Raw genomic sequence first — 27,486 nt, 5'->3', positions numbered from 1 at the left:
TTACACGTACCTTTGAGAGGATGGCGGAAACGTACATCGGACTGAAAGCTGAAGCCAAACGGATTGGACTTGTCATTAATGTATCGAAAACAAAATACATGGCAGGAAGAGGTTCTAGAGAAGTGAATGCTGACCTCCCTCCCCGGATTCATTTGGACGGTGATGAAATCGAGGTGGTAGAAGAGTTCGTGTATCTGGGCTCACTGGTTACCGCAGACAACGACACCAGCACAGAAATACAAAGACGCATTATGGCAGGAAATCGTGTCTACTTTGGACTCCGTAGGACGCTGCGATCGAACAAAATTCGCTACCGCACGAAGTTACAATCTACAAGACGCTGGTTAGACCGGTAGTCCTTTACGGCCATGAGGCATAGACTATGCTTGTGGAGGACCAACGCGCCCTTAGTGTTTTCGAACGGAAGGTGTTACGCACTATCTACGGCAGAGTGCAGATGGAAGACGAAACATGGAGGAGGCGAACGAACCATGAATTGCATCAGCTGCTTAGGGAACCACTCATCGCTCACACCGCAAAAATCGGTCGCCTGCGATGGGCTGGGCACGTCGTGAGGATGTCGGACGACAGCCCGGTTAAAAAAATTATCAATAACGATCCGACTGGAACGAGACGGCGGGACGCGCAGCGAGCAAGATGGATCGATCAAGTGGAAGGCGACCTGCGGACCCTACGTAGATTATGTGACTGGCGAATTGCGGCCATGGACCGAGTGGAATGGAGACAACTTCTTCGTACTGCGGAGAAAACTACGGCCTGGAGCTGATTGAGTGAGTAAGTAAGTAACTATTTTCTCAAAACTGTAAGTAATCTACTATTTTTTATTCAAAGAACCTGTTTTTCACTAGAATTAGACCATAGGCCGAAAAAATAGATGCAATCGCTTAATGGGCTGAAAATGCCCTCCCGTGCCCTACATGTGGATATTGTGTTGGTCGTCGTCTGTACTGTAGGGACTTCCGTGATACCAAGTACCTACATAAAGTTTAAAACATGATGTAGAGGTCTTGTTGCGTAGAGTTTGTTCCACAAGTGACAGCAATTTAATTTAACCGCTGTTGATTGTTTAATGAAATCAGACTTTTGAATTACCTACTAATTTTTTTTTAACGGTTAATAACATGGTAACAGTAAACTGCTGTATTTCATTCAAGAGATGTGACGTTAGGGTCTTGGGATTTTACAAATTTTCGATATCCCAGCTTAAAAGGATAAATATAGTTTTTGTAAGAACTCCGAAATCGAAATGTTACATATATGTTTAATTTTATTATTAATTTTATTACAATAGACAAAGAAAGGTTTTAACTCGATTTTTTTTTGTTTATAGGAGACTAGACCACTGCGACCAGCATTTAGAGGTATTGTGGTTTTAACACGATAATAATTAACTCGAATTATAACCCGGTTCTAACTTGGGGATTTCCTAGCTTGTTTAAAATCAAACGAACTACAAAGTTAACAAGCGTGTTACAAATGAGCCGTTCCGAATTATAGTGGTCTATTGACCATTTTTGTCAAAAATGAGATTTTTGCATAAATCGCATCTTTTTGGATAGATGTACTATATAAACACTAAAAATTACAAAATAGTAGGTTTCCAACCTGCTTTTTTTCATGTTGGTCAATTTTTGGTCCGGAACAGAATGACCATTCTGTTCCGCATTATAGTGGTCTATGTGCATGGGACTTACTTGTGACAGAGATTGAAATAAAACTCCCATAATTAGGGCATTAGGTGAAAGTAGTTGATAAGCGTAAGTCGACTATTGTTTTTATTTGTGCCGATTGTACTCCCCCTCTCTCTATGAGAGCCCTCCTCCTTATCAGCAAAAGCCTTGTTTTCGTCAAATCCGCGAATTTTCTTTTGCTTATATCTCCAGAAATATTAAGTCTAGAAAGATGATATTTTTTTCACATTTTCAAAGAAAATTGCCCAAGAAATTCGAAAAAAGTGGTATTTTGTAACACCAGGGCTGCCAAATATTTTTTAATTCGATTTGAAAACTAAAGTTCTATTTTTCTCTCAATGAATACATTTTAATCTCAAAAGTTGCGACTCCATCGTATTCCACATTTTTTTTTATATTATAATCACTTATCGTCACGAAGCATTCCTTGCCGTTCCAGAGACAACGTTTTGAAGCTTGCGACCTCCAATTTATTTAATATTTATTTTTTTTTTCTATTTAACTTCAACTGACAGAGTCTTCTTGAAGTGTAGGTATGGGAAAAGCCGATTTGAGATGACAACATTGACGTCATTCTCAAACTGGCACAAAAACCCATCATCTTTTCATTCACAGTATAACAAAGGTTACATAAATAGTTATAATCATGAATAATCATTTTTCCTAATTCTATTCTTAAATGTATACGTCGATATGGAGAAGTCAAATTGTTGATATACATCATTAAATAAGCGGCACATCGCCTGGATTGGTTCGTGTTGTCCATAATGTGTGCGATGAAAGGCCGAAGGTCGAAGAAATCCTCGGGATCTAAGTGGCCGTGGCATAACATTTACATCTATCACACCAAGAAGTCCAGGAGCATCGATCTCCCATTTCAAAAGTTGGGCTACGAAGACGGCTCTGAAAACGTTTCTCCTTTTGCTTCAAGTTTCGACATTCAGTAGTTTACAACGGTCTTCATAGGGTGGGAGATTTTGATGGTCCAACCACGGGAGATGTCTTAATGCATATCTGATAAATCTCCGTTGCACTGCTTCGATTCTTGTGGACCAAATATTAGTGAAAGGACTCCATACAATAGAAGCCGTCTCCAGAACGGAGCGTACTAGCGAATAGTAAAGAGCACGCAAACAATATGGGTCACGGAAATCTTTAGCCATGTGTATAATAAAACCCAGATTACGATTCGCTTTTGAAATTATGTTTGAGTAATGATTGTTGAAGGTCATTCTTGTATCCAGCTCGATTCCTAGGTCCTTAGCAACTCTGACCCGTTCAAGACAAGACTCTTCGATTTTATAATTATACACAATGGGTGATTTGCTTCGAGTAAAAGTGATGACTGAGCATTTGGAAGTACTGATGGTCAGGTTGTTCAAGCGACACCATTTTGTAAATTGGTCAATAAAGCCTTGCAAGAGCCTACAGTCCACAACAGATCGTACAGAGAGAAATATCTTTAGATCATCAGCATATAGTAGCTTGCAGCCCGGTGGGATCACAGAATAAACGTCATTAAAGAATATAATGAACAATAATGACCCTAGGTTGCTTCCTTGTGGGACTCCAGACTGATTTGAAAAGCAGTACGACTCAGTGGGACCTAGTTTAACTGAGAGTTGTCTATTTGTCAGGTAAGTCTGAAGCCAGCTGACGAAGCCATTAGAAGCCCCTAAACGGTTCAGTTTTCGAAGCAATATTTGGTAATCAAAAGCAGCCTTAAGATCTGTATAAATTGTGTCTACTTGAGCTGCGTCTTCTAACAGGCGAAGGCAAAATGAACAAAATTGCAGTAGGTTTGTATTAATTGACCTTTTGGGAAAAAGCCATGTTGCTCTGTCGAGATGTAAGACTTAACTTTACTGAACAACACCTCTCCAACGAGAATCTCCAACAGTTACGATCCTGCACATAAAGAAGTGATACCTCGGTAGTTTGTTATGTCGTGCTTATCCCCTTTTTTGTAAATTGGAAAAACATAGAACCTTTTCCAGGATGCCGGAAACTTGTTTTGTTCAAGTGACATATTGCAGATCTTCTCCAATGGCTTGCATAATGCTTCAGCACATTTTTTGAGTACAGCTGATGGAATTCCGTCAGGACCTACACTAAAGCATGTTTTTAATTTCGAGAGGCCAGTTTTAATATCAGCTATAGAAAACTGGAGAGGGCCAAAGTCAAAAATATTTTCAGGAACATTAGAGTAAGGAGGGGTAAAAGTACGATGCGGGTAAAAGTGCGATTCAATGATTTATCAGTGCGGATTCCGAGTAAATTGACTACATTGGCATGGATGGGTGAGTACTTTGACAGCTTAAATCCATCATAAACATTTGTTGTTTACGAATCATAGTTGCTGAGTTATGGGTAAAAGTTATTTTAGAACGGTTTTGATGTAATATTTCGTTGTACGGCAAATACGATATCAACAGGAGGATATTACTTATTCACAAATTGTAGCAGCGTTTTACATCACTCAGATATCTCTCTTGAAATTGCGGTGAGAAGAATTTACAAAATATATGTTGCTTTTACATAATTTAATCAAACCCCGTCAAGCGCCTAGCGGGGCAAAAGTTCGATTTATTGACGGGGTAAAAGTTCGATTCATGGATCGAGAATCTAACTCATTTTACTGACGGGACGACGACACTATGCAAGTCCTTGCGACTTGTAAGGTACTGCGGGCGACGCTGTTCGTCCGTCAGCGTTATAGCCGCGATTCTCAACGGGATTGTTCGGGGAAAAGAATTCAAGTTCTATCACGGAGCGAAAAAATTCGTTTGTTTCAAACGAAATTTTTATAACAACCTAAAAATATTTTTGTTTCGAAACGAAATTCTATTTGAATCAAGAAAATAACAGTTTCACTTTTCCATCATTTAATCAAACCCCGTCAAGCGCCTAGCGAAGTAAAGGTGCGATTCACGGACGGGGCAAAAATGTATAGCTTATATACAGCTTTTGGCACTATATTACAGATACTAGAAATGGAAGATCTGCAGAAAACTGTGTTCTACAGATGTTGGTCGAAGGAAAACAATGTTTTTCCGCTGATGAAACATAAAACAAACGTTTGGGAAAGTTTCGATCTGTCGGAGGCTGCAATACACCAGCGAAAAATAGGAAAGGTGTAAATTGAGAATATTCCTTACCGAAACATACCGCAGATTGACGATAATATGGTTTTGTTAGCTACTGCTGTGCTAATTTCATGGATTCGAGCTTCGCACTTTTGCCCCGCGGTAATCGAACTTTTACCCCGCTAGTGGGGTAAAAGTGCGAATCGGCACTTGTTCAGAAGAATGAAGAATTTATTTTCAATAACACTATTATTCCAGATGATTTATAGTTGAATGTAAAGACATTGAGTTGCTGCATCACTGTAAAATATATTTTGTTGTCGTTCTTCTTTATATCTCGCGAAAATTGATGACAACTTCAAACATCGCACTTATGCCCCGCCCTACTCTAATCAAAGAAAATTCGGTACGAACTTTTCAAAAGGGCCAATCTGCAAAATGTTCGTTAAAGAATGCGAATTGGGCAGAATTTTACGATATTGATAACGTGGACCGTTGACTACTTTAACGAAACGTTAAAAAGTTTGTTTTACCTGCATGTTCCTGCACCTCGGCCATGTATGAAGCCACCGTGGTCCAATTGCAGGCTTCGATATTTTGAAACGGCGAAGATCAGCTGCATTGAGAAGGTATACCAACAGGCGTAATCCCGAAACGAAGCGTGCTTTTAACCAAGTTAGTAGTGAGTACAGGGCTTACAACCGCCATCTGTATTCATGCTTTGTTAAGCGTACCCAGGATGATTTGAGGAAAAATCCAAAGCGATTTTGGTCGTTTGTCAACGATAACCGTAAGCAAAATGGTCTTCCATCTAGTATGTTTTTCGGTGATACGGTGTCTGACAATATTCAAACCACTTGCGACATGTTTGCTAGACAATTATCAAGCGTGTTTTGTACGGCTTCAGCTCCTTCCTCGCAAATTGACGAAGCATTAATATGTAGAGTAGGGCGGGGCATAAGTGCGATGTTTGAAGTTGTCATCAATTTTCGCGAGATATAAAGAAGAACGACAACAAAATATATTTTACAGTGATGCAGCAACTCAATGTCTTTACATTCAACTATAAATCATCTAGAATAATAGTGTTATTGAAAATAAATTCTTCATTCTTCTGAACAAGTGCCGATTCGCACTTTTACCCCACTAGCGGGGTAAAAGTTCGATTACCGCGGGGCAAAAGTGCGAAGCTCGAATCCATGAAATTAGCACAGCAGTAGCTAACAAAACCATATTATCGTCAATCTGCGGTATGTTTCGGTAAGGAATATTCTCAATTTACACCTTTCCTATTTTTCGCTGGTGTATTGCAGCCTCCGACAGATCGAAACTTTCCCAAACGTTTGTTTTATGTTTCATCAGCGGAAAAACATTGTTTTCCTTCGACCAACATCTGTAGAACACAGTTTTCTGCAGATCTTCCATTTCTAGTATCTGTAATATAGTGCCAAAAGCTGTATATAAGCTATACATTTTTGCCCCGTCCGTGAATCGCACCTTTACTTCGCTAGGCGCTTGACGGGGTTTGATTAAATGATGGAAAAGTGAAACTGTTATTTTCTTGATTCAAATAGAATTTCGTTTCGAAACAAAAATATTTTTAGGTTGTTATAAAAATTTCGTTTGAAACAAACGAATTTTTTCGCTCCGTGATAGAACTAGAATTCCTTTCCCCGAACAATCCCGTTGAGAATCGCGGCTATAACGCTGACGGACGAACAGCGTCGCCCGCAGTACCTTACAAGTCGCAAGGACTTGCATAGTGTCGTCGTCCCGTCAGTAAAATGAGTTAGATTCTCGATCCATAAATCGAACTTTTACCCCGTCAATAAATCGAACTTTTGCCCCGCTAGGCGCTTGACGGGGTTTGATTAAATTATGTAAAAGCAACATATATTGTGTAAATTCTTCTCACCGCAATTTCAAGAGAGATATCTGAGTGATGTAAAACGCTGCTACAATTTGTGAATAAGTAATATCCTCCTGTTGATATCGTATTTGCCGTACAACGAAATATTACATCAAAACCGTTCTAAAATAACTTTTACCCATAACTCAGCAACTATGATTCGTAAACAACAAATGTTTATGATGGATTTAAGCTGTCAAAGTACTCACCCATCCATGCCAATGTAGTCAATTTACTCGGAATCCGCACTGATAAATCATTGAATCGCACTTTTACCCGCATCGTACTTTTACCCCTCCTTACTCTATACAATTTTTCATGAATCGTGCAAAATGTTTAGAAAGTAACTGGGAATGTGTTCACGTGACTGAGACCAATAGATTAAGTGAGTTGGTGGGATTTTTCTGGCCTTCTTAGAAGTACCATTAATAGATGGTAGATGGATTTTTTTACAGGCAGTTACCGTAGCTAGAGAAAAAACCCGAATTAATCCACCTAGCGGCGTGACCTAGCCTTTCTACTGCCGCAATAATCATTATTTAATTTCCCAGGTACATCTATAATTAACTTGACTATATTCTTAAATATCCTTTCCGTATTCCTCAAAATACTCATTTGCCAGTAAAATTCACAACGTATTGCGTAGAGCAATTATATTTTCTTTCCTTGGGTGCGTAAATACTTGTAAGCGTCATTTATGTTACTTGATGAACACCTTATTTAGTTTTATAATATTTACGTGATTTATAGAAAAATAATGTAGACACAAAAGATAATTTTTGCAGACTTCAATGAATATATATAGAAAATTAGAAATTAACCCTCTAACGGGTCTACAGACGGCCTTAACTTTCGGGCTTTAGAGCCACATACGAAACTTGTTTTGAATTGACAATATGAAATATGTGTTTATAGCAGATTTTTTGATATTTTGATATTTTGATATTAATACCATGCGTTCAAAAATTAGCATCTTTGAAAAACAAAAGTTCAGAAAAATTATTATGATGCTTCGCTTTTGAAGAAAAACGAATTCTACAACAAAATGAATAATCTCAAAATTTTGCTATTAGTTTGCTTGGCTTGAATTTTGCAATATATCTGAATTAGAAAAAATAACTGATTAAAGCATTAGATATGAAAAAGAAAAATTGAACTTTTTCTTAGCTGGCGCTCCTTCAGATAATTATTTTTGCATGAAAATCAAAACTTAAGGTTCTTTTGAATGTAATTCATGAAAAGATAGTCATTAGCTTGATCGCATCGTTTTTCCAATGTATCCAATGTTATAGGGCTAGGAAAACAAGATGAGGTCGAAAAATAGTGCAAAAGCTGCGCCATAAACATGCTTGAGAATGGGAAATATGATCGATATGATTTCCAGTGCTTGTCATTTTTTATTTATTTATTAAAACATGATTCATGACATAACACATCTGTCCTTTAAAATGTCACTAACGAAAATAAATCTTACAAAATTACTACCGTGCAACGTTTACTTCCTATTTTTCATATAACATTTCTAAGTTCTAGTATCTATTGATTGAAAAGAGCATCTATTGATGCGGAAAATTTGTTTGAAATTTGTATAAATTTATTTGTAAAAATCAATTTACTAGTATTTTTAATCCTATCACCACTAATGCATTAGAAAAAAGTTACATATTATGCATTAAGGGTCGAAAACGACCCAAGTTTTGAAATTGCTCTCATTCATCCATTTTCAATCCGAATTTCGTTTTCTTTACATCGTTTGAAAGATATGGGCAAAAACAAGCACCCAAGGTATATTGGGGAATATTTGTTGACTGATGGCCACTTCTGCGTCGGTTCCGGAACACCCACTACCAGGTCCCGGGGGACATTTTTATATTTTGAGATAATTCATTTTGCGGCACATCAAATCACATTGGCTTGATAAAATAAGATTAATGGAAGTGCAATGGGAGCATTTTGGACCCAAGCGGCCATTTCCTTATTGGTTCTGGAACATCCGGTACCCGGTTTTTGAGGACAATTTTGAATTTTAGGATGATTTATCTTGCGACACGTCAAATTACATCAGCTTGATAACGTAAGACTATTGAAAGTATAATAAAGACATTTTGAAGGCAAATGGCTACATCAGCATTGGTCTCGGAACATCCGGTACCCGGGTTTTGGGGCCATTTTTGTATTTTAGGATAACCCATCTTGCGACACATCAAATCACATCGGCTTGATTAAATAAGACTGATGAAAATAAAATAAGGTCATTTAGAAGCCAAATGGCCATTTTACCATCGGTTCCGGAACATCCGGTACCTGGTTCCGCGGGATATTTTTGGATTATGAAATAATTCATCTTGCGGCACATCAAATCACAACGCCTTGAGCAAATAAATAAAGACAAATGGCCATTTCATCATCGGTTCCGGAACATCGGGTGCACGGTATATGAGAACATTTTTGGATAGGATAATTCATCATGCGCCACATTAAATCACATTGGCTTGATCAAATAACACTAATGGAAGTACAATGTAAAAATTTTGGAGCCAAAATTACCATTTCACCATCGGTTCCGGACTATCCGTTATCCGGGTTTTGGGGACATTTTTGGATTACAAGGTAATTCATCTGCCCCGGTATAAATACCGGGTACCGGATTATATGCGACTGACGCCCCATTATACTTCCATTGTTGTTATTTTATCAACCCGATGTGATTTGAGGTGCCGCGTGGTGAATTATATCAAAAACCAAAAATGTCCCCCGAAACTGGTACCGGATGACCCAGTACCGATGGTAAAGTGGCCATTTGGCTTCTAAATGACATTGTTTTACTTCCATCAGTCTTATTTTATCAAGCCGATGTGATTTGATATGTCGCATTATGAGTTATCCTAAAATACAAAAATGTCCCCAAAAACCGGGTACCGGATGTTCCAGGACCGATGCTGATGTAGCCATTTGCCTTCAACATGTGTTTATCATACTTTCAATAGTCTTATTTTATCAATGTGATGAAATTTGACGTGCCGCAATAGAAATCATCCTAAAATTCAAAAATGGCCTCAAAAACCAGGTACGGGATGTTCCGTAACCGATTGGGAAGTGGCCATTCGGGTCCAAAATGTCCCCATTGTACTTCCACTAGTCTTATTTTATCAAGCCAATGTGATTTGATGTGCCGCAAAATGAATTATCTCAAAATATAAAAATGTTCCCCGGGACCTGGTAGTGGGTGTTCCGGAACCGACGCAGAAGTGGCCATCAGTCAACAAATATTCCCCAATATACCTTGGGTGCTAGTTTTTGGCCATATCTTTCAAACGAGGTAAAGAAAACGAAATTCGGATTGAAAATGGATGAATGAGAGCAATCTCAAAACCTGGGTCGTTTTCGACCCTAATGCATAATATGTAACTTTTTTTGCTGTGGCTCTTCTAGATGTCGCTGAAAGCTGAAACTTCGCCACAATGCTAATTTTCCAAAGTTAGGAAAAGTCAGAAAATTTCAAGTCTCTAACTCGTACCGTTACTGAGTATCAAGCTTTGTAAGTATGCCGATGGGTCGAAAACGACCCCAATGCACTAGGAAGGTTAAATTAACTGCTATTCTTCGCGTTTTGCTTTTCTTGTACAATTGTGAGCAACAGCAAGTGAAGAAAATGACAATTGAATTCTGAAATCAAAGAAAAGAAAAAACTTTTCGATTGAATCTCACTATTTAATATTTATTTGCGACAGATACGTAGTTCACCTACGACGTGCAGGCTTCATCAGTGTCTTATTTCAAAGCGTATACGTATCTGTCGCGAATAAATTTGAAATAGTGGAATTTAGTCGGTAAAAGTTTTTTCTTTCCTCTAATTTCAGAGTTCGTATTCCACTAAGAGGCTTCAATAACTTCAGACAATTGACATAATTCTCACTTTGCTTGAATTTCAATGCAAATTTAAAAATTGCAAATTGTCATCACATACACACGTATATACATACCTACATACATACATACATACATACATACATATATACATACATACATACATACATACATACATTATACACATTGGATACAATCAACATTTGATTGATATGTTTTAATTTCACACGTTTTAACGGTTTAATATACGGTGCTTAAGTGTTAAAGTTTGAATAACTTTTGAATGAACCGTCCGATTTTAAATAACTTGGTTTCGTTTGATAGATCTCAGCAGTAATTTTCAAATAATAATAAAATGTGTGATGTTTTTCATTGAATTGATGGTTATATGTTACAAAAATATGTTTTAAATACTATTTTTTCACATTTCTTTATGTAACTTTCAAACTACAAGTCCAATCGTCATGAAATTTGGAAGTTAAGGGTTTGCAAGGCTCCCCTCTCATATGCAATCAATTTTGTTCAAATCAGTTAAGGGACCTATGAGATAATGAAGTCCCATATTTTTCGTATTTTTATACATAACTTTTGAACTAAAAGTCCGATCAGTATGAAATTCAATAGCGACCAATGGGACACCTAGACCTTTCATTTGACACTAAGAACATTAAAATCGGTCCAGCCATCTCCGAGAAAAGTGAGTGAGATTAAAAGCGTCACATACACACACACACACACATAGACACACACACACATACATACACACACACAGAAAATGCTCAGTTTTCGAAACTGAGTCGAATGGTATATGACATTCGGCCCGCAGGACCTTCTTTCTATTTCCGGTTTTCCGAGTGATTTCTATACCTTTATACTATATATTTATATAGTAGAAAGGCAAAAAAGTGTGTTGAAGTTAACTATTTCTCACAGTCTTGTAGTAGCAAGACAATTCTGTACTACTTTGATATTATTATCTTAAAGCTGGTAGTCATTGGAATAACCTTCCCGAAGACCGCAACTTTGTAGATATTCAGCAGCGCAAGATACATCCTGTATAAGAATATTACGTATACACTAACGCCACGTAGTGAGACAATTCTGCGCTATTTTCCATACAACCCTGGGAAGTCATTTGAATAACCTTCCCGAAGACCGCAACTTGTTAGACGGTCAGCAGCGCAAGATACAGCCATTTACAAATCCCATGGATATAGACCACTATGATGCGGAACGTTTTGGGGATTACGGTGAAAATATATATGAAATCATAGTGGTCTATGTACATTGGTGTGAATAAATCGTATATTTTGACAAAAGTTAGGATTTTTATGTATTCTCATGTTGAATCACTTTATACACTACACATTAGAACACTTGGTTTGGAGAAAATAATTGTATAGAATTTATTATAGAGTTTTTTAGACAATTGCGTGTCTTATAAAATTAACTAAATGGTCAATAGACCACTACAATTCGGAGCGGCTCAAATGACCCTGCTATCATCTAATTTTGCGCTCTTTCCTCTTCACGTCTTGTCCTACCCTACGGATGCTATTTATAGTTTTAATTCCATTTACTTTCTTCTACCATTTCCTTCGTCTAGTGCGAAGGGTGTCTTATAAAAAATCAATCAATACAAATTGTCTGTCAGACGGCGGCTTGACTAAAGTATTCGACTCGTGGCCTGACGTTTGACGGACAATTATTACTGAGTTGGCTGGTATTATACCAGGCTTCATTTTCGGTTTTTTGCACAGTAGATGCTCATTTGACTACAGCACGTCAGTGAAACACAATTCGAACAAGTAGTGTAAAGGATAATTGTAAAGGTCATTTTTTATCTACAATATAGTTGAATAACTTTTAACTTTTGTATTTACGGCGTTATAGGGTTACTACCCCGTTGGTAGCCAAATGAGCGCTCTTTTTACTACCAACGGAGTAGCAGCCCCATAGCGCCGTAAAAAGATAAAATTATAGTTTCTTCAACAATATTGTAAATAATAATCAACTCTACAATTGTCTTCTACACTACATTTTCGAATTCTGTGTCGTTGAGGCGCAGTAGTCAAATGAGCATCTACTGAGCAAAAAATCCAAACTGAAACTGAGTAAAAGAAGTATGGACACGTTTTGGAACTTATTTTCATAGAGGGTAATCTATAAGTAAAATTATGAACTGATGATAATTGCAAATATTTTAAAATATTTACCATTATATTAACATTTCAAAGTTTCTTTCTGCCAAACAGCCGATTTGGCGCATTTTACTTTAACAGGAAATTGTTTCAATTTATGCCATTAATATGGCTCAACAGGCAGCAAAAAAATAGTTTTCCAATTGTATACCAAGAATTTGTTAATCCCTCCCCCCTTATTGCAAGAACCACTGAAAGCTACAGTTCCAGCAAATTAAGGCTTACCAAAGCTTTAACTGTTTTTCCATTTCCTGAAAACGCTTTCAAAATCTATATTGTTTGATTTTTCCACACCCACGTTAAAACAATCCCAACGTTTACCGAACGCATTGATAGAAAAACAATCCACGGTTGTGGCGTTCGTTATCTGCTTGCAGCACACATACGCTGCCTTCAACACAACCCAACCCAGAATGGCGCCGCCGTGACTCTGCGAAAGATCAAACCATTTCGGATTTGCTTCGCGCCAGAGCTGTTCAACATTAGCATTATGATGCAGTGGCGCTGTTTGCTGCTGCTGATGCTGGTGTCTTGTGATGTGGATGCAATGCCGAGTGAAAATGCTGTGAACTGTGATATAAAAGTGTATGATGCTGTCTGGGAAAAAATTTCGCGGTAATGCAAGTGTACACATGATAGGCGATTTGCATGGTGGCAGTGATAACCAAGGCGGCACACAAAAACAAATACGGTAGAAGAGAAACAATAAAATCGGCAGCGAGCTGCCCACAAACTACGGAACACAAAAACAGAAACGGAAAAACCCAAAGGAAAAACCAATCACTAAAGTCAGCATACTGAACCGAAAGCAAAATTTGGATCTACACGTAATACAATTTTTTTTTTGGTGGGAGCAACTTTCGGAGCCCTAGCAAACTACTGGTGGCGTGGAACTGCGGTAATCAGACTAGACTAGGCGAGGGTGCACATTTTGAGGAGGGAAGGAATAGTAAACCGAGCGATCGCGGTAACCAGTGGGCGGTTCTCTACTAACAAATTGGCACAGCCTTTCCCCGTTCCCTGTTTCAGCGCGGGGGATTGAACGGGTTCTAGCGGGCACATTGTGGTGTGTAGTGTTGTGGGTTGGGGTGGTACCTACTTTGACGTTCGACCGCATTGTCGTAGAAGCCTCCGTACTCGATCGCCGCGTCCGCCCCGTTTCCGTCGCCATTCATGCTGATCAGAATGTTGTCGACGGGCGACGATACCGAAGCGGCCAGATAGTCGCCGTTTCCGTTTCCGTGGTAACCACCATTATGATTGTTATAGTTGTAGTGGTTGTTGTTGTTGTTGTTGTTGTTGTTGCCATTACCGTTGTGAACCGTACCGAAGTGGCCACCGTGCAGCCCGTGCTGGTGCTGGTGGTGGTAACCGGAGATGTTGTACGGATACAGGGCCGTCTTGTAGTGCTGCGGGAAGTACGCGTGGGCGGGCGCTACCAGTGGGGTGTCGATCAACGCCATGTTTTGGTCCAGCAAGCGATGATAATTATCGTCCATGCCCATCGCTCGCACTGCAACGACGCAAAAGTATGGATAGAGAGAAGAGAGAAAGAGAGGGAAAGAGACGGCTGCAGTTTTGTTTTGTTGGGTATTGTGCGATTGTTTATTGTAGGTTTTTTTTTTGAGGGGGGTGTCAAATTTTTCAACACTAAACCAAATTCTATAAAGCCTTGTTCAAATGCCGGATGGCATCGGAATTGCGCCGGCTGAAATACAGCTTCGGTGAAAATAAAATGCACACTAATTGTTTCATTCTTCGGATGGGCGTGTGTACGAGCAATAAAATAATTAAGCTGCGCCATAAATTGTAAATTACTGGCTTCGATGCTTGACGTTGTGCATAAGGTGGGGGAGATTTTCACCCTTACGCGTCAAATAATGGGCAAAAAAGCGCAGCTTTTGGCCATATTGTACAAAATGTCTTTTTTCCGGGCTTGTCAGGATTTGTGTCTTCGAACCGAAATTATTCGCTATCGGAGTCGCATGTGCCGCGGGGGGATAATAGGATTCGTGTCGATGTAGACGAAACCGCAGTGTCACCAGAAGGCACTCCGGAGGAGCAGTGTGGATCGGGAGGTGGGGAGTTTTTCGGGGTCTTTGAAGTACATAAATTTTGCGTTGATTAATGAACCCTGCTAGGAAGAATTTAATTATTCGCTAATAGGTTTTTTTTTGTCAGATAATAAAATTAATTATAATTGACGAAAATGCGACAAAATAGTAATAACAGTGATTACTATGCATGATTGTATATATGCGAAGAACGATGTAATAGCGAGTTAGTGAGTGTACAGGATGATCTTCAGCGGTTGGGAATTATGGTCGTATTCAGTAGAGCGTGGTTTCGAGTTTCAGATTGTCATGGTGCAAGTTGGATTTACTGATCATGTTTCAATCATACGAAATGATAATTATGAGTTATTTTTGCAGTATAAACCAACAGCGGTTTATTAATAATTTCTGTCTCGGACAATCTGAATTTAAAAATATAAAATACGATAAAACATTGTTGAAGGGATTGGCAATGATGCATAATTGTATCAAAATATGCCATACGAGTTAGAACTGACCGGAACTTTATTTATTCTTCTTATTTTTATTGATTTAAACTGATTATTAAAATCAGAAATTATTGTAACATATGTAATATGAAAATCTCTTTAATCGATTTAACGTTTTAAAAGTGCCATTGGCTGAGTTTCGAAATAGCAAAATGAAAAGCAAGAAAATAATAATAAGGACAACCCGCAGATTAGAATTGATTCGACGGTGAAACGCGCATTTTCATGACAGCTGAAATTCTTCTTCCAGGGCAGTAATTTCTCCTTCCTCTAAAGATTTGAAAATGAATTCAAACTTCGTATAGCCACGAATAATATCAGGTCTTTCCAATTTTTCTCCCGAGAACATTAATTGTATTGATTGACAGCTTTACGCAGTCAACCTGCTTTAAAATAATAAAATAAAAAAGTTATATGAAAAATTCAAAATGACACTGTTAATAAATAAATGTTCATATCCAAAACTGTTATTAGTTAAAGGACAAAAGCTTGTGTTGCAGCAAGTCATCCAGAAATGTCACACAAATCAAGTCACTACGCTTCAACTTTCCATCGATTTGAAGGCAACATATGATTACATAGACCGTAAAGAGCTGGGGGAGAGTAATGGACGACAACGGTTTTCTCAGAAAGCTAACAAGACCGGTTCAGTGCGTTATCAAGCCCGTTTAAAACATGCGAGGGATTTCGACAAGGTGATGGCGATGGTATTTCTTGCTTCCTGTGCAATATGCCACTAAAACGCGCCGAATTTAACACACGGGGCATGATCTTCAATAAATCCAGTTGATTTATCTGCTTCACTATGGACGTCAACATTGTCGGAAGATCGTTCCAGGCGGTTGCTAAGCAGTATGCTAAGCTGACACATAAAGCAGAGATGAATGGATTGGTGGCGAATACGTCGACAACCTAATATCTGTTAGCAAAAGTAACCGACTGCGATAGGGGAAGAGTTCGAGGTGGTAGACGAATTTGAAAAGCTCGGGTCGCTGCTGATGTGGGATAACACCTGCAGCAGAGAAATCGACACACGCACTATTCCCGGAACTAGTGCTTACTAAGGACTTCACAAGAATTTAAGATCTGAAAAGCTTCACCGCCGCACTAAGAGTATCATGTACCGAACGCTAATATGACCGTTAGCTCTCTACGGGCAGGAGATGTGGACAATGTTTGACGAGGATTGGCAAGCACTGGCCGTTTTCGAACGTCATGCGTTCAGGACCATTTTGGTTGGAGGGTGTGTGTGGAGGAGAAGAATATATCACAACGAGCTGGTGTAAATCTTCGGCGAACCCCATATCCAGAAAGTCGCTAAAACAGGAAGGGACGTGTTGTGAGAATGCCGGACAACAATCCAACAAAAATGGTGGCACAAAATGGCTTCGATTGTGGTTGCTACTAGCCGTAGAGTTGCGTAGCGAACTAGATGGTTAGAACAAGTGAACCAAGATCTAAGAAGTGTGGGATTTTCAAGGAATTGGAAACAAGCAGCCATGGACGGAGTGTCTTGGTAGAACATTGTAATGCAGAATAAATCCTAACAGACATCGCAAAAAGCTAAATAAGCAATAACGAAGTTATTACCAACAATATTTCAACCTTTTAAAATACGATGTTTTTTGACCGTTCGCAATCAAGCAAGCTTCCTGCTTACCAACTGTGCCCTACCTTAAACTTCGCTATCCTAGCCGGCCCATGCAACAAGGTTAGTTTTATTGCACACTTATGCTGTTGTTATAACTCATGTTGGTTATTAAAACTTGAAAATGTAACACAATTCAAATTGTTATTTACGAAGTGGCATGTAGCATTGCCTTTTTCAAGCCGTCAAGAAGAACATGACGGTCACCATAAATATGTAGGGTATTGTTGTTATCGTCAGGCCACTGTTATAGTCGTCCCATCTCGATTTTACAGTTTTAATAACTCATGATATCTATGATACAACCATTGTAAAACTTCTTACTGTGATAGCTAACTTTGCACAATATTGTGAGTTTCAATCGTGTATTCAAAACACTCGTACTGAATTTAGTGATTAAATCTTACAAAAAAAGATTTCCAGGCGCAATGAACTTTTCATCCATAAAATGCAATTATCGAGATAAATTTTGAAAATGTTTAAAGTGTGTTGTGCTGCACACGTAGACTATAGAAAAAGCCCCTCCAGTAAGGTGTTTGGGAAGGCTAAGGTTAAATACTAGAAAAGCGCTATTTGTAAAGGTCGGGCCACTTGAGTAGTCATGGTTAGGCCACCATAATTTTAAGCGCAGAAGCGCAATAATCGCTAGAGAATGTCAGTCACGTAAAATGTAATAAAATAAAGCAACATTAATACGACAAAAACCTACAATTTCGTTGTTTTTTTTTCATTGTAGTTATACACTTCGGAAAAGGTGATTGTAGTAATTTTGATTTTACAAGATCGTCAAAATTTCGCAAAAATGCAATTAAAAATAGGGTATTTGTTCCTATATGAGCCGTTGTTCACGGAATTCATTCTTTTCATGTCTCTATATAGAATTTCAATACGTATGCCTTACATTTTCTGCCTTCACGTAAATGCCTAAAACTTTTTTATTTTTCAAGCAATCAGTTCGAAACTTTCCGGAAATATACCTATTCTTAGACCTCTGCAACGATGTATTTAGATTTCCAAAATTCGAAACGAAATTTGAAACGAAAGTTATGGGCGAATTCCAAAACGTGGCCCAACCACGACGACACTCCCCTACATATTTGCTGGCTGCTGCGAACAATAAAGTTAAATTTCATGCAGGAAATGGTGTTCCGGCCGATTACACGGGTTTATTAATTATTCTATTAATTAGGCCATTACAAATATTTTATTAAGGTTTTGTCCTTCCGGTGTTGGACTACTACAGGAAGGGGGGGTGGAAAAAATACAGAGATTTTTATGTAAAGTTGAAACTAAATTTAAACGTGAAAACCAAATCTATTCTTGCTTTTCATATTTACGTTATTATTTTCCATGCAAAAATCTATGAAAAGAACGTTAAAAACGAATGCAAATTTTTTGTCGGTTTTCGGAAATTCCATTGTTCGAATTTCCATTTCAGTTTCGTGCTAGAAGCGTTAACTTCGCTCATATACTCATTTTCCGAGTTCTTTTGGCTGTAAAGCCAACAGACAATGGATTTTATAAAAAAAATTAATTTATATCCCACAAATTATTTTGTTGCCCCTCGATTTTTCAAGCCAATTTCACAGGGGGGGGGGGACAAAAACTTTAAAAAATATTTGCAATGGTCTTATTTATTAGTAAATATTATCATATTTACGACTGCAAAATTACTTGTATTTGGAAAAATTACTAAATAAAAGGAAAACTTTCAAAAGCTTTTTTCTAGAAGTAGAGATATTTGCCACACATTCTTTCAGAGAAGTCAACCATATACACCATCATAAGTAGGGTATGTTGCTGCTTCGTCATAATTGCCTATTCCCGTCCTATCCAACACAAATTATCAAAAATATCAGCATTTTTATGACACACAATGGAAAACTAGTTATTCCTTAATATTTTAGTTTGTAGTCTATCATACGCGTTCAATCAAAGTGAGCTGAGATCTATTTAAATGCTTTTATCATTAAAGAAGTCCTACCAGCCGAATTTCCTACGTTTTTTCGTGCGACGAAGAAGAAAATGTCGACTAATCATTTTGATTTCCGTCATTCATAAATGAAAATAACTCACGCAAAGTATTGTCGTTATTCTAGAGCCAGGAAAACTTGCCAGACCTGCAGAAATTTTGCAGAATAACATTTGTCATGCCGTCCCACACAAATACATGCGCGTCAGCTTCGTAAATATTGTTGTGATTTTTAGTTTGGACGATGAAAAATTTTGATGGACGGATTTTAAAACGGTACGACGAATTTAAGAAATAAAGTCAGTTGCGTAATTTCAATAGTATGCTTTAATAATAGCTGTTCAGTGATTTCAAATTGCACGGATCGGAAGGTAAGTGTGTTCTAGTCAAATCAGCACAAGAAATTTTGGAGTATTCAATAAATCCATCCAACAAATGATGAAAATTAGAATGGCTTTACTTACTACGACGGGAATTAGAAATAAACCCTATGTAGACGATACTATGGGAAATTCGTTTATATAACCGTACGCTTCCCGAAGGCTAATGATTGATTTTACGTAAATGTTACTCTTAGGTAGAAACTGCTACTCTACGCTATGCCTACACGTGAGAAAAGTTAACCATAATATGAAAATGCTGTATGCCTTTGCCGTCGCAAAGAATCTTCGACCTATTAGGACGGGAAGATTCTGTCACTTTTTACCTTTGTTATACTATAACAAAGGTTGATTTCAGATAATCGCCGCCACCGCAATGTTTGTTCGATTTAATCGACGTTTTTCGGCGAAATAAGTATGAAGATTTTTAATTACCAGCTAGTCCGGACGTTTCGAGCTACTACTGGTCTTCGCTCATCATCTGCGGACACTAAAACACTATATTAGGCACATTTACAACATAAAACATATTACAAATTCTTAACTTACACTTTTTCGTCCATTAGGTTCTACTTGGTTTATCTTTCTCTTTACTATGTCTTACTTTCTATTTCTCTTTATCGCAAGTTTTTTGATTACAGGGTCATATGCAGCTTTGAACGTTGCGGAATCTACTTGTCTATTCACAATATTGTTCTCACCTTTAATTTTAATGTAAAATGTTTCCCCTATTAGTCTAGTGTTATGTTTAGTTATTCTCTCTATGATTTTGGCTTCGTCAAATTTGAAAACATGACCTGTTTCAATGGTGTGTTGGGTTAAACCTGTACCGCCAACTGTTTTTGCTTTGATGCTATATTTATGTTGTTCCATTCGTTTATGTAAAAATTGGCTTGTTTCTCCTACGTACGACTTTTGACACTGACCACAATTTACTTCATAAACGACGTTTGTGTTTTTATCTTTTATAATTTTGTCTTTGATTTTTGTAAATAATACGTTTTTTACTTTGTCGGTCGGTCTGTAAGCAACATTAATCTTAAATTATCTTAAATATCTGCCTAACTTTTCATCTAAACCGGCAACATAGGGAATTGTCACGAATTGTTGAGTTGTTTCTTTGCTTGGTACTTCTAACGTATTGTACATCCTATGTAGTCTTTGTTTTATTACCTTTTCTACGAAATAGCTGGGATAGTGATTTTTATGTAGCATTGTTTTTACTAAAGTAGAACCTAATGGACGAAAAAGTGTAAGTTAAGAATTTGTAATATGTTTTATGTTGTAAATGTGCCTAATATAGTGTTTTAGTGTCCGCAGATGATGAGCGAAGACCAGTAGTAGCTCGAAACGTCCGGACTAACTGGTAATTAAAAATCTTCATACTTATTTCGCCGAAAAACGTCGATTAAATCGAACAAATATAACAAAGGTTTAAAAATTGGTCGAAAAACACGAAGTTGATCCGAGGCCCGGAGGGCCGAGTCACATATACCAATTGATAAGGTTCGACGAATTGAGCAATGTCTGTGTGTGAGTGTGTGTATGTGTGTGTGACGCTTGACTTTAGTCGTCTGTTTCTCGGAGATGGCTAAACCGATTCGTTTGCTATTACGCTTATTTGAAAGGTATTATCACCTTGTAGATCACCATTGAATCGTTTTGCGGTCGGACATTTTGTTTAAAAGTTATAAGCAAAAATGTAAAAATTACGTGACATGATTTTCTCCGAAACCGCTCAACCGATTTCAACAATTTTAGTATCAAATGAAGGCTCTTGCTACTGCAATTTTTTTGTGGAAAGTTTTATCGAAAACAATCAAGCGGTTCAAAAGTTATGCTTAAAAATGTGCTTTTTCAAGGTGTCAATTAGTCGAACGTTTCTCAGAGATGGCCAAACCGATTTATGTGCTATTAGTCTCATTTGGTAGGTAATATAGCCTCATAGATCACTATTGATTTGTTTTTTGATTGGATGTTTAATTTGAAAGTTATGAGCAGTCGTGTACGGCATAATAAAATTTAGAATTATTTTTAACGATTTTAACCAGATAATTAATCAGATTTCAATTATTTAGGTATCAAACGAGAGACCTTAACGCTGTGAAGATATCTGCTAAATATTATTAGAATTGGCCTTACCAGTCAAAAGTTATTGGAAAAACATTGATGAAATTATTTAAGCAAACTTCACTGATATGAACCAAACAGAAAAAAACGCGATCATGTGCTCTAGCGTAAAAATGCTTAACTTTCCAAGTGGTGTGTCTTTGGAAAAGTTTATTTAAAAAATCTGGCGCAACTTTTTACACTATTTGGGTGACCGTAAATCTACCTATTAGGGTAATACAAATTTTTGTTTTTTTAAATGCGTCCAAAAAAGTACAGTGTCTCCACAAAAGTTATAGAACACAGTAAAATAAGCAAGTTTGCTGTACATAGTAACTATCTATCTCTTACTGGTTGCGAAGTGTAACGATTTTTTTAAAAATGCAGCGAAAATTAAAAAGTTGAGATATCGAAAAGCGGTTACGTCACAATTTATTTAGATATGTAATTTTTACACGTCAAAAAAAATTCACTCAAATCGATCCTCTAAGATAGTGCGATACACGCACAGTCGCTGAAAACATATGATTTCAAGGAGAGCGCGTTTAAACTATTGTACAGCACTGCACTTCCCTTCAAGTGATCCAACAGTTTCACTGTAAATACTCAACGAGACCACGTACCGAAAAATACTATGGGCTCGACATTTCTAAAGATAAAAGCCTTCTGAAAATGCAAAACAAACAAGTTTTTCGATTTTCCAGTGAGGGTCCCCCTTCAGTTTCTGAATTCAGCTAAAGTACAACATATGACATCTTTAAGTACTCAAAATTGCAAAAGTAGCTCATTAGTTGATATATAAAGTGTCCAGGGTTACATTGGCCACAGCTGGACACATTCTAGGAACGTTCCGAATACATCCAGGAAAACGGACAGTTGCTCACTTAAACCAAACCCCAGAATGTCACCCCGCTATTGAGTCAAAATAACGAATTATACAAATAAAAGGAAGACATTTTTTGATTGCTTTGGAATATTATACAAATTTATCAATATATTACATAGACATGCATATGTATTGATGATAACTATCATAGTGTTATCAAAAAGTTGAGTTGCGAAGGCGTGTCGAATTCTAACTCAAATGACAAATGAGATGGTATAACAAAGGTTCCTTTCACCAATAGGTGGATTAAATCGGGTTTTTTTTTTCTAAAAACACGTTAAAACTATAATGGCGTCTTTTCCAACCAATCCTGAAGCGAGGAATTCCAGTTGGACAATGCTTCATTATTTTCATTTTTTCAAAGGTGCGTACTTTGAAATCAATAAAATTTTGACGTAGGACTATGTCTTCGTTTACTATACTGGGACTGGGTAGCACTTTGTGAAAATGAAATTAGAAGTGTACCGTTTGAATGAAAGATTTCAAATGCTAATAACTACTAAGCTACTGTACGAAACTGAACAATTAATATGTCGTTGGATAGATAAAATGACCAGCAATTTTATGGGGGCCAATTTTAATGACCAATTTTAAGGAGGGCGTAGGAGGGGGGGCTCCAATACAAATGAAAGACAAATTTCCACAAAACTCGTGAACTAATCCAGCAAATTGAACCAAATTTGGCATGTGGAGGTTTCAGAAGGCAGAATTTTTTATAGTGTACTGAGACCCATCCCTTTTCTAAGAGGGGGGGGGGCTCCCAAACAAATGAAATACAAATTTACACATAACTCTAGAACTAATCGAGCAAATGGAACCAAATTTGGCATGGGGGGGTTATTGTCGACGTCGCCAACTTACGTGCCTGTTGCCATTCATGTCAAAAGAGAAGGACATTCGAACATATTTGCGATGAACGTTTGGCTTTAATATTATTTGTAACCAATGCCCCTTTAAAGGCCACAAGCGAGTTAAAATAAGATCATTGAAGCTTGTCAAACTACGCATAATCATATTCAATACAATAATATGTGGGCTGATCATTCATTACCATTTCAACCTTTATGATGCACACAAGTGATTTTTAAAAGAAATCTCTATGTCTCATTGGTTGCAGGCCTTGTACTTATGAACCCTTATCCATGTATTTTCAAAGCGACCATTACATTCAATAAAGAATTGAATTGGAATATTGATGTAGTCCTACGTCACCATTTTGTACAACCCTTAGGGCTGTATACCTTATTGTTTTTTTTACCGAATTATACCAAAAAGTCGTTATGCTAAATGTTTTTCTTCCAAATGGTCCCTTATGAAAAGGCCAATGTTTTTATGATAAACAACGTTATGTTAAACGGGATTATGTGAATTTATGTGAAATGAGTGGCCTCGGTTCCCACTGTATTGTGAAGAAGAAATAATTGGCTCAAGTGCGTATTCTTAGAAAATCAAAGTTTTGTAAAATATGCTTATCGTTCAACATGCCTACCGTCCACAATGCCTATCATCCATTATACCTAACGTCCATTATGCCTAATATCCGCATGCCTAAAGTCCGCGTGCCTAACGTCTCCCAATTGAGAATATTCCTATTACTTTTACCCGGCGGTAAAAGAGCGATGTATTAGTCTGGATCTATGACTGACTATTCGAATATTTGAATCACCATTCAATTGTGTGTTTGGATTTTGTTGATTTTTTTCGGTGGTCCAGACATTTTTTTATGAAAACGCATTTAAAGGTCATATTAGCGGAAGTTTAAGGTATGCTGATAGCACTGAAAACTACTGTCAAAGAGAAAAAGCAGATTGGTTTCAAAGATGTTTGCAACGAGCAAGGCACGAAGGCAATCAATGCTGAATGTGGTAATTAATTCCCTGAAAGTTTGACGAAAATCCGACGTTTTTGTGCTGGTCACTTTTCTCAATCGTAGTCGTTGTTATCAACGAGATATCAAACATTTTTACCGACAACTCAGTAGGCACAGTAGTAGAATTAAAGGATATAAATAACTTTTTGTTTTTCTTCCTTTTATTGTTTCAGGTATTCTACTAAGACGCTCAAAGAAACATTAGTAGTTTTGCTAGACCTCAAATGAGCACCAAAGCTAAAGATATATGTCAAAAATGAACCCATAAATGTAGTGTTACGAAGGAACACTTTAATGTAAGTCCGGACTTGTAAGCGCATGTCGCTTGAAGGGGGAAGGATTCATTAAGCGCGAAGACAATGGTTTAAGGCAACCGTCAAAGAGAAAAGGAAGCTTGTTTTTAAAGATTTTTGCAACGAGCAAGGAACGAAGGCAAACAGTTATGCATTCCTATGAAAAAAAAAACCATAAACCTTCAAAATTTAAATGTTTTCTGTGAGGGCACTACTAAAACTAGAGAAAATTTGCCTGCATTATTCCTCTAAGTGAAATTTTGTTTATAAAGGTTATGACAAATGAATACTCACGAAAACTTACTTACTGGTATCAAGAGAGAGAGAGAGAGAGAGAGAGAGAGAGAGAGAGAGAGAGAAGAGAGAGAGAGAGAGAGAGAGAGAGAGAGAGAGAGAGAGAGAACGCGATTCCATTTCTCCATTCCTCCATTCCTCTTCCGCACTTTGCTGAGAATTGAGAATATTTTCCGCGCACCGAATTAGCCTGCCAAAAACTTTGATGAAAAGTCCGAAAAAAAATATTCTAAATCTTGGATATTTTCAATTTTTTCGTGCTTTTCAATACAGAGGGGAGGGGTCTAATGCACAATAGGCATACGGATGTTAATAGGCATATACGGATGAAAATTAATTAGGGTCGGTAGACCTCAACGGGATGGCAAGGTTGTCATCTCCCATATATTTGGTGCGTAACCGACATCACTGGCACTGGCACCCGAAAAATGGCCTGTTCACCCTAAAGCAATGTTAAATCGGGTAACAAAACTTGTTAATCGTGTGATGATTGATCTATTTTAAGCCCATAAATATCCTTATTGCTGAATAACCGAGCGGTTGGGTTGAAAACTTCGAACCTCCCGATTATACTATGCGGAATTAAAAGTTATCACATCATTTCCATTGTCGACAATTAGTTGTTGTATCAATGTGGAAAATATTCAGAACTGTTATTTAATTTTCGATATTGTTTACTGGCTGCTGAAATTGAATTACATTTTCGTTTCAATGCTGATTCTGAGAGCGTCTGTGATTCCCAATCGATTTAAAATGTCATATTAATGGTACATCAATAAAGTTTAAATCACCTCAGACATTACTTTTGCATATGATTTAATTAACATATCAATGAAATGATGGTGTGGCATAATAGAAAATAATGAGTAAAATTCGTTTAACCCTAAAAGTCACACGTTAAACCGAGAGATTCCAAAGTTTCGAAGGATCCGTGCGTAATTCAAAAAGCAAGTTTACAGCAGCTATTAGTTAATCGGGCAAATCCTCAATGCCAATACCAAACTAAGCACTTTTCTTATCTCTAGAGAATGCTAGAGAAACCCCAATCAGAACCCTTTACACCGTTCATCATCAGAAACACGGGCCGGATGTTTCGAGGTCGAATTAAATTCCAATAGCGACCATACTGCGTGGGAAGCAGGAAGCGCGCTCCATAGAAGTGTCATAATTATAAAACATTGCCATCATCGCCATAATAATAGTCATAATCATCATCATAATCATCACCATTATTATCACCGTCGTCGTCTTCATCGGTGCCTACATTATCAAGCGAACAGTCCCACTCCGTCTGTTTAATCCATGTTGACTCTACGCCCCCGGACCAGACCTCTGCCAAATATGCCTACGTCGTTTATGTGTATGGTCGAAAGGGTGGAGGATGTATTTACAATTGTCTGTGTGTGTGCGTGCCTGTGTGTAAGTAAGCGTGTGCCTGTGATTATCATTATTGCCATTGTTATTTGTTGCCGTTAAATTTAATGTGAGTTAATTCTCGTGCAAACACTCGCCCGCCAAAGACTGAATCAGCGCCTCCATCAGCAGAGTCCTTCCGGACGCAAAGAGGTTTATTATTTAGATGGGAAATTTGTTATCCCACAACATGACTGACATTTGTGGCGAGTTTCGAAAATTAGGGTATGCTAGCAACGAACGGAGTCTCTACCCGGTGCAGGCAGAACTTGTGTTCGGTGTGGTCTGGCTGTTTTCGAATCTAGGTGAAGAAACACAGAGCCCTTTGGTGTGACTCGCTTGGAGTTTGTCTAGAGTATAGAGCTGCTTGGGGCACTTGATCAATGACTAAAATGGCTGAAAGGCTCCTGTAGCAACAACGGAAGAGTTTAACCCCTTTTTGGCTGAATTTCTTGGTGATTGTAACTATGTTATAGTCTTGACCGTCAACTGAATAGTTCAAGTTGTAACAGAACAGATAAACTTTTGTAGGAAACCTCAAACAGGAACGTGTTTTCAGTAATCAGTAATCAGTAAATAACAGACAGTCAACAGAGAGTTTCATTAGCAAAATGACTCCGAAGATATTGACTGTCTTTTAACTCAAAATGACCGACCGAACGCTGTCGCTGGATGCAAACGCGAAAAGCCCGTGACGGCTGCCTTGGAAGCAGTTGATGATGGCGGTTTATCTTACAAACCCGACCGACCGGCGAAAAGCAGCATTTCCACTCGAGCAATGTTCTCTAATTTCTATTCGTTTAATTAAAAGATAAATAAAATAAATGGTACACTGTGTTCCTTTTTTTTTGCTTCGGCTTCGATGGCAGCTGGGGGTAAAAGTGAAGGGGGTTTTCTTTGTCGACAATTTCCCTAAAAGAAAGATATTCAGCGAGCACTAGAGGAGATTGAGTAAACGAGAGCGCGTGCGGGAATTCGAAATGAGCTTTCGGGTTGGCGCCGTTCCCGGCTTCCGACGGGCCCGGCCGCTGCCGGCTGGTGACAGTAAGTTGTTACTCGAGTTTACGAATTCGAAAAGGAAAACAAACGGCCGAAACGGAGTCGGGAGAAATGGGATGTATTTTTAGTTTTTAATAGTTTACAGCCAGACAATTTATAATCAAGTTACTGCTCGAAGGGGAAGAAAGCCGGAAGCATTCGATTTACGGTAAAACCGAGGGGGCGAGATGGTTTTATCTACGGCCAAAACAATCGGAATGTAATTTCGTCGCCCGTGCTGTGGA

The 27,486-nt window shown here is 37.9% G+C and overlaps 1 protein-coding gene across 1 annotated transcript in view; it reads right to left on the bottom strand.

Moving 5' to 3' along the window:
- The window catches only part of LOC128745501 (uncharacterized), a 190,938-nt gene that overhangs the window by 20,228 nt on the left and 143,224 nt on the right, over positions 1 to 27,486 (bottom strand). The window contains exon 6 of the mRNA XM_053842575.1: positions 13,875 to 14,288. Within this exon, the coding sequence (XP_053698550.1) occupies positions 13,875 to 14,288 (414 nt within the window). The remainder of the gene's footprint in view (positions 1 to 13,874; positions 14,289 to 27,486) is intronic.

Source organism: Sabethes cyaneus, chromosome 1 (assembly GCF_943734655.1).
Source record: "Sabethes cyaneus chromosome 1, idSabCyanKW18_F2, whole genome shotgun sequence".
Classification (NCBI taxonomy): Eukaryota; Metazoa; Arthropoda; class Insecta; order Diptera; family Culicidae; genus Sabethes; species Sabethes cyaneus.
The sequence above is the reverse complement of the archived record's forward strand: the minus strand, read 5'-3'. Positions and strand labels throughout refer to the sequence as shown.